General features: G+C 57.7%; 1 protein-coding gene across 1 annotated transcript; it reads left to right on the top strand.

The window, feature by feature from the left end:
* The first annotated feature begins 3,072 nt into the window (after positions 1-3,072).
* On the top strand, positions 3,073-6,558 carry DIRAS1 (DIRAS family GTPase 1). Its single transcript, XM_017861838.1, has one exon. It carries the CDS (start codon positions 3,251-3,253, stop codon positions 3,845-3,847), a length of 597 nt encoding a protein of 198 aa, XP_017717327.1. The 5' UTR covers positions 3,073-3,250; the 3' UTR covers positions 3,848-6,558.
* Positions 6,559-8,438: the final 1,880 nt, after the last annotated feature.

Genomic DNA, 8,438 nt, shown 5'->3' with positions numbered 1-8,438 from the left:
CCCGCCGAGCCCGCCCCACCGAGGCCCACCCCGCCGCCCCTCTCCGCATTGGTCCCCTCGGGCAGGGCCTCCTCCCTCCTGCAGCTGCCCACTTCGCCCTCCGCCCCGCTGCCCAGCCAAGCCCCTCCCTCCGCGCCCCTTCCCGGGGTGGGCTCCTCCTGTCCACCACTGAGGTCCTCCTGAGTCAAGGGGCGCCCCTGGGCTGGCCCCGCACTGTGCCTCTGCGCCCTCGGCCCCCTAGAGCAGGCCTCTCTCCATCAGACCCCTCACCGGTCAGGCGGCCCTGGGTCAGACCCCCGCTCCACCCTTGGTCAGGCGTGACCCCTGCTAGACCCCTGGGTCGCGGCTCTCTCTGCTTTCCTGACCCTGAGCTTGCTTTGACACCCCCGCCCCCACCAACCATTCCGTGTCCGGCCAGGAGCCGGGTTTCAGGCACCCAGGGCCGGGGTACATTGGCCCTGCCTGGGTGTCTGGGGGTGGGCTGCCCGGCACAGGCGGGAAACCCCGGCAGTGTAGCCAAGCAGGGTGGGCTTCCAGCCCAGCTATGCGCCTCCAGCCCCCTGCTCTGTGACCTTGAGCCAGCCCCTCCTGCTCCTGTCTCAGTGCCCACGACCGCCTCCCTCCACCCGCATCCCCCAGGAGGTGGAGGTGGGAAGCCGCCTGGCCTTCGCGGGCTTCAGGGCTCTTGAGTGCAAGCGCCTTCCCAGTCAGGGATTCCAGACCCAGCGGGGCGACCCGGGGAGGACAGTGCTGATGATGGGGGCTGGAGCGTCAGCGCCCACAGCAAGGCAAAGGCTGGGTCTGGGTCCACAGAACCCATGGCCGTTAGGACCCCAGGCCCATCTTGGTGGCATCTTTCTGCACAGCAGCGTGCCTGCCTCTCAGGGCGCCCACCCAGGAAAGGGCAGGGTCTGCAGTGCAGGCTGCCTCCCCCCAACCACCAGCACCCCCAGCCTCCTCCGAAGGCCGAGAATTACTATGCATGTAGTCCACACACCCGGCAGCCAATCACATGAGTTGGCATTGCCGAGGCGCCCAGAAGTTTGCCTGGCTCATCACAACTGGGGACTGTGTCAGCTGGCGCTTTCATCATCCTGTTTTCTTTTTCTGGCAAATCTGTTACCCTTGATAATCCAGAAGGTGCCTTTGCAACCAACTGGCACAGCCAAGTGCCCTGCCTACCGGCCCCGAGCCCTTGTGATTATGATCACTGTTGTGATCCGAGTCTCTGCTGTACGGGGCACTGCCTGGGACCTTTCTCCACCTTGTCACCTTACTTGTCCCAACAGTGGCTTGCATTTCACACAAGAGAAAACGGAGGCTTGGGGACTTGAATTTGCCTGTTTAGGTTCAAACCACTGGCTCCCAGGGAACCTCTGGACCCTCCCCATAAACATAACCCCACCCCAAGTGCAGCAGCAGGTAGAAACTGGTGCCTCCTTCTCTCCCACTGTAGACCCCCTTGCTGGGGACTCCCCACCCCATCCCAGAGACTGGAAGGAGGAAGGGGAGGGGAGGACATAAATTCTGGAGATAAGCCACCTGCCTTTCCCCCAGGGTTGTCTCCCCACCTCCATCATTTCAGGATCCGCTGTGCTGTGTGACCTCCTCAGGCTGCTGGACCTCTCTGAGCCCAAGAGAGAAGAGAGGGGCTAAAAGGACCCCCTCCCAGGAAGCGCTATTCCTAAGGATCCATCAGAGCTGAATGGGAAGGCCTAGGGCATGCCAGGCCATAGTTTGATTTTATAATTTAGGGAGCGGGGATTTTCCCATTCAGCTTCTGGTTTTGTATTTTTGTGTCCCACTTGGGCTGCAAGACCCTGCCTCCCGGTGTGGCTATTGGAAATTGGTGCCCTGATTTGCAAATTGTGGTTCTCAGACTCCCAACCCCAGGATCCCATTTATGGGAGGTGAGGAGAGCAGCCTTAAAATACAAGTTCCAGCTGGACGCGGTGGCTCACGCCTGGAATCCCAGCACTTTGGGAGCCTGAGGTGGGAGGATCACCTGAGGTCAGGAGTTCAAGGCCAGCCTGGCCAACATGGCGAAACCCCGTCTCTACTAAAAATACAAAAATTAGCCGGGTGTGGTGGTGCGTGCCTGTAGTCCCAGTTACTCTGGAGGCTGAGGCAGGAGAATTGCTTGAACCGAGGAGGCAGAGGTTGCAGTGAGCTGAGATTGCACTGCTGAACTCCAGCCTGGGCAACAGAACAAGACTTGGTCTTAAAAAAAATAAGAAGGCCAGGTGCCTGTAACCCCAGCACTTTGGGAGGCCGAGGTGGGCAGATCACCTGAGGTCAGGAGTTCGAGACCTGCCTGACCAACATGGAGAAACCCCGTCTCTACTAAAAATATAAAATTAGCCGGGCGTGGTGGCGCATGCCTGTAGTCCCAGCTGCTTGGGAAGCTGAGGCTGGAGAATAGCTTGAACCCGAGAGGCGGAAGTTGCGGTGAGCCGAGATTGCACCACTGCACTCCAGCCTGGGCATCAAGAGCGAAACTCTGTCTAAAAATAAATAAATAAATAAATAAGAAGAATAAAATAAAATACAAGTTCCCAGGGCTGTTGCCCTGGCTGACTGATTCATCATACCTAGGGCTGCAGCCCTGACCCATGCATCTTAAACACTGCACCATGTGCATTTTCCACGAGGATTAGCCATCTCTGGGGTGGGGGAAGAGCAGGGGACCCATGGTTGTTGGAGACGGGCACCGTTTGATCCACCAAACAGGCTCAGGGTGGCACAATGGCTCAGCGAGGCCTCAGAGTCAGGCAGGTGTGGAGCGAGAGGTGGAACCCAGACCTGCTAGCTTTCAGGGGCCCCTGCGGCGCTGGGAAGGGAGGAGGAAGCCGCACAGCCTGGAAGGGACACCCGCACCAGGGGAAGGAGTTTTGTGGGCATCCCAGCATCTCTCACGCCTCTCCTAGCTCAGCGCCCCCCGGGGAAACTCAGGCCCCAGATTTGGTTAGCGAGAAGTAAGCAAAGGGTGTTGGCTGTGCGCCCGCCTGCGGGACAGAACTGCAAAGTCAGCCACGGCAAGCAGATGGGCCTTTTCGGGAGGCAAGAGGCACAGCAGCCACCTCCTCTGAGAAGCCGCCCTGTCTGCCTCTTTCCCTAGGGCGTGGGGCTGTCTCCTCCAGCCTGGGTGGCCTTTGACGTCTGACCCTCCTCTCCGCACAGGCTCGGTCTGGGGTTCTTGCAGCCGGCACCAGACCCTCCCAGCCCCGGCCCCCCACCCGCCGCGGGGAAGATGCCCGAACAGAGTAATGACTACCGCGTGGTGGTGTTCGGGGCGGGCGGCGTGGGCAAGAGCTCGCTGGTGCTGCGCTTCGTGAAGGGCACGTTCCGTGACACGTACATCCCCACCATCGAGGACACCTACCGGCAGGTGATCAGCTGCGACAAGAGCGTGTGCACGCTGCAGATCACAGACACCACCGGCAGCCACCAGTTCCCGGCCATGCAGCGCTTGTCCATCTCCAAGGGCCATGCCTTCATCCTGGTGTTCTCCGTCACCAGCAAGCAGTCACTGGAGGAGCTGGGGCCCATCTACAAGCTCATCGTGCAGATCAAGGGCAGCGTGGAGGACATCCCCGTGATGCTCGTGGGCAACAAGTGCGACGAGACGCAGCGGGAGGTGGACACACGCGAGGCGCAGGCGGTGGCCCAGGAGTGGAAGTGCGCCTTCATGGAGACCTCGGCCAAGATGAACTACAACGTCAAGGAGCTCTTCCAGGAGCTGCTGACACTGGAGACCCGCCGGAACATGAGCCTCAACATCGACGGCAAGCGCTCCGGGAAGCAGAAGAGGACAGACCGCGTCAAGGGCAAATGCACCCTCATGTGAGCCCGGAACGCCCGCCTGCCCGCCGCCCACCCCCACTGGCTCCGGCCCCCGCTGCCTCCCCCAACACTGACACCCTCCTTGGCCTCCTCCTCTTCTCTCATCCTTCCTCTGACACCTCGGCTGGGGAAACCGAGGCCACCCCCTCTCCGCTGCCCCTGCCCATCCCGAGGCAGGGCTGGGGCTCTTCTTCTTCCCCCGCTCTCTTTCCACCCTCCTGTTCTGTCTGTACCTGCCCCCCAAAACCAAGAGCTGGTGGTGGCCCCTTGTCCTGCAGATGGGAAAACAGGACGGGGAGCTGTCAAGAGGAGCTGCTTGTTCCCACCGGGATCAGAGGAGGCTGCGTTTCCCCATCTCCATCTCTTTCCCTGGGGTGTCCCCAGCCAGACCTGCGGGTCCTGTCCCTCACATTTGATCACTGTGACCTTCCGGGGGAGGGGGAGTTGAAAATGCACATCTGCAGATATTTTTTTCTTTTTTCTCCTGTTTGGTGTTAACATACACCCAAACCCACCCGGCCCCTCACGACCTCTGATCTGTGCCCCTCCTCTGGTCCCAGAACGCCCCTCTCTCCTCTGTCTTCACACCAGGGTGTGGGGCCCGCGGGATGGGCCTCAGGCCACCAGGCAATAACCACAGGGCCTGCAGCAGTGCCCCTGCCAGCCCCGAGTCCCACCCCCGGGACCGGCCACATCCACAGCACAACTGCCCGGTCGGAGAGGCACCATGAACGTGGAGGGGCTTCCCAGACACCATCCACCCGGGGACCCGTCTCTTCCACCAAGACAGAGACGTTAGCAACGCATGGTGGGTGGGGACCTGGGGTGCTCAGGAGGGGGTGCCCGGGGCCCTGGCCAGAGAGACATCAATTACACCCCCGTAGAGGGACATCTGATAGGACCCAGCACCAGCAGGATCCGAGGGGCCTCCAGGCAGAGGTCTGCCCCGCCCACTTCCTCCCCACCACCTGTGCCCCAGAGAGCAGGACCCACCCAGGAAGGTGGCGTCCTGGAGTCAGGTGTATCTGCAGCCATGAGGTTCTGGGTGTTTTTGTGAGAGAGTCTGAGTGATGCCACACTCATGTGACCCCACAGGGTTGTGTCCAACATACACAGAAGTGACTATGGAACAGTGTATTTGGTGTATTTGTGCAACCTGGGGTGCGTGGATGGGCGACTTGTATCTACGTGCATCTGCGTGTATACCTGTGTGTGTCTGTCAGGGATGGTATGTTTTCGTGGCAGTCTGTGTGTGTAATAGTGGTGTAGGGTCTATAGAGAGGCGGGTAGTTGTAGATACCTGTGTGTGGTTGTCAACAAGACTGGGTATTTGTGATGTACCCAAGACTGGGTATCTGTGTGAATCTTTGTGCCTGTATGAGCATGACTCTATTTTGGGGAGTGGGTGATATGGTTTATCTGAGAGCATTTATCTGTAAATATGTTTGTCTTGATTGAGGGACACGATCTCTATCCCACTCGGTAGCAACATGACTCTCTAGCCATGTGACTTTGGTCCCAAATCTGTATCAGTTGGATATTGCTGTGTAACCAATGACCACAAATGGAGCAACCAGAAACAACACACGTTTATTATCTCACAGATTCTACAGGTCAGAGCCTGTGTGCAGGTTCGCTGGGTCCTCTACTGAGGATCTCAGGAGGCTGCAATCAAAGCATTGGCCAGGCAGAGGTCTCATCTGAAGGCCTGATCAGGGAAGGATTTGCTTCTTCTAAGGTCATGTGGTTGTTGCAGCATTCAGTCCCTTGCTGTTGAAAGACTGAGGGCCTCAGTTCCTCGCTGGCTGTTGGCTGGAAGCTGCTCTTTGTTCTGTGCCATGTGGGTCTCTCCATAGTGGGGCTTGGAGCACGGCAGCTAAGTCAGTGAGGGAAGGTGAAATGGAGGTGTTGGTCCTATTGGGTGTGAGGAAGCAACATGTGTGTGTGTGTGTGCACGCTTTTGTACACTGAGAGAGAGAGATCGCACGCATGTGTCTCTGTAGTCATGTGGCCAGGTGGGACTATGTAGATAACAGATTGCTCATGTCTGATTTGGTACATGGGACTATGTAGATAACATGTTGCTCGTGTCTGATTTGGTACAAGCATGTTTGTTTTCCTCTGTGTTCATGTGAGTGTTTACTCAACAAATGTTTACTGGACACACTCAGAGAGAGGGAGTGTGCATACGTGTGTGTGTGTGTTGCTATCCAGCACGTGGACTGGGCTCCCAGAAGAGCTGGCATTGTGTCTGAGCAGAGCTGGGTCCCCCCAAAACTTGGGCTAGCCCAGGCCCCACCAGCAGCTGACATTGCCTCCTCTCCTGTCCTGGCAGTAGCTTCTGGGCTCTGAAGGTGCCGGAGAGAGTGAGGCTGGGCAGGGGTCTGCAGCCCTTTCTCAGGGACACACCCTGATAGCACAATCTCCCTGGGGCCCTGCCCACCTCCAGGCCTCTCCCATCCCAGACCCTGCCCAGACCCTGGGGAGAGAGGGGATCTGCAATAGGAGGGGGCCTGAGCCTGCCCTGGCTGCTGGCTCATACTGCCTGGGCATCCCTGGTGCTGGGGACTGTGCCAGGCCATGCTTGCTGTGACTCCGCCCCCACCCCTCTCCCCCCGCATGTGGGTGCCCCACTCCCCATCGTGGGGTCTGTGTAGCCTTCGCTCTAGACATAGTCTTCCTGCAATAAAAAAGTGGATCCTGCATTCCCCACCAGCATGGTGCCTGTCTCTGTGGTGGGGGTGGGGTGTCAGCTCGCCACCTGCAAAGAATCAGGAAAGGTGGGGAGGTGCAGGATGGGGTGAAGGGTGGAGGAGGTGATGGGTGTAGAAAGTGAGGGATGGGATGAAGGATGGAGGAGGTGATGGGTGTAGGAAGTGAGGGATGGGATGAAGGATGGAGGAGGTGATGGGTGTAGGAAGTGAGGGATGGGATGAAGGGTGGAGGAGGTGATGGGTGTAGGAAGTGAGGGATGGGATGAAGGATGGAGGAGGTGATGGGTGTAGGAAGTGAGGGATGGGATGAAGGGTGGAGGAGGTGATGGGTGTAGGAAGTGAGGGATGGGATGAAGGGTGAAGGAGGGAACCTGTGTAGAAAGTGAGGGATGGGATGAAGAGTGGAGGAGGTGATGGGTGTAGGAAGTGAGGGATGGGGTGAAGGGTGGAGGAGGGGACCTGTGTAGGAAATGAGGAATGGAATGGTGGTGGGGAGGTGGAGGGAGTGGGGTGAGGACACGCAATAGGGGAGGCAAGGCAGGACCGGTCTGGGACTCTGCTTGGAGATGTCTCCATGTGGCTTTTTTCTAGGGCCTCAGTTTCCAGATTCGCTCTGTGCACATTACCTGCGGACATTCTCCCAGCTGGACTTCCTGTGAACTTGGGCAATTTCCTTGCAGGCCCAGTGGTGTTGGGGCAGAGGGGACTGTATTAGTCCATTCTTGCAATGCCATAAACAAATACCCAGGCTGGGCCAGATGCAGTGGCTCACGCCTGTAATCCCAGCACTTTGGGAGGCCGAGAAGGGCAGATCACCTGAGGCCAGAAGTTTGAGACCAGCCTGGCTAACATGGAAAACCCTGTCTCTACTAAAAATACAAAAATTACCCAGTCTCTACTAAAAATACAAAAAATTAGCTGGGAGTGGTGGCAGGCTCCTGTAGTCCCAGTTACTCAGAAGGCTGAGGCAGGAGAATGGCGTGAAACCCGGGGTGGAGCTTGCAGTGAGACAAGATTGCACCACTGCACTCCAGCCTGGGCGACAGAGCGAGACTCTGTCTCAAAAAACAAAAAGAAAAACCAAACAACAACAAGTTATCTGGGCGTGGTGGCGGGAGTCTGTAATCCCAACTACTCGGGAGGCTGAGGCAGGAGGATCACTTGAACCTGGGAGGCGGAGGTTGCAATGAGCTGAGATCATACCATTGTGCTCCAGCCTGGGCAACAAGAGTGAAACTCTGTTCCACCCCCCACCCCCACCCCCCAAAAAAAAGTAATGTCTGAGACAGGTAATTGATAGAGAAGAGGTTTAATTGGCTCATGGTTCCACAGCCTGTACAGGAAGCATGGCAGTTGCTGCTTCTGGGAGGCCTCAGGAAACTTACAGTCATGGCGGAAGGCAGAAGGGAGCAGGCAGGTCACTTGGCCGGAGCAGGAGCACAGGGGAGGAGGTGCCACACACTTTTAAACCACAGGATCTTGTGAGAACTCTGTTATGAGACAGGACTGAGGAGGTGGTGCTAAACCATTCATGAGGCTATACTGTCGTGATCCAGTCGCCTCCCACCAGGCACTACCTCCAACACGGGACTACAATTCAACATGAGATTTGGGTGGGGACACAGAGCCAAACCACATCAGGGGACCTTCCCTGCTTGTCCCATCTGCCACCCCAGCCCCACCCCCCCACCCCAACCCAGAGGAGGCTGGGGCAGGGGTCTGAGCTAAAGAGGTAAGGCCTTGTTCAGGCACAGACTGGAAGGAAGAACTGAGACACCATTCATTCATGTTTTCATTGGTTCATTTATTCATTCATCCAGTATGCAAGAGGTACCACTGTATGCCTGGCCCTACCCTGATGCTGGGGACACAGTGACAGAC

The sequence above is a fragment of the Rhinopithecus bieti genome, unplaced genomic scaffold (assembly GCF_001698545.2).
Source record: "Rhinopithecus bieti isolate Rb0 unplaced genomic scaffold, ASM169854v2 scaffold_63033, whole genome shotgun sequence".
Classification (NCBI taxonomy): Eukaryota; Metazoa; Chordata; class Mammalia; order Primates; family Cercopithecidae; genus Rhinopithecus; species Rhinopithecus bieti.
Note: the sequence above shows the minus strand (reverse complement) of the source record. Positions and strands in the feature narration are given on the sequence as shown.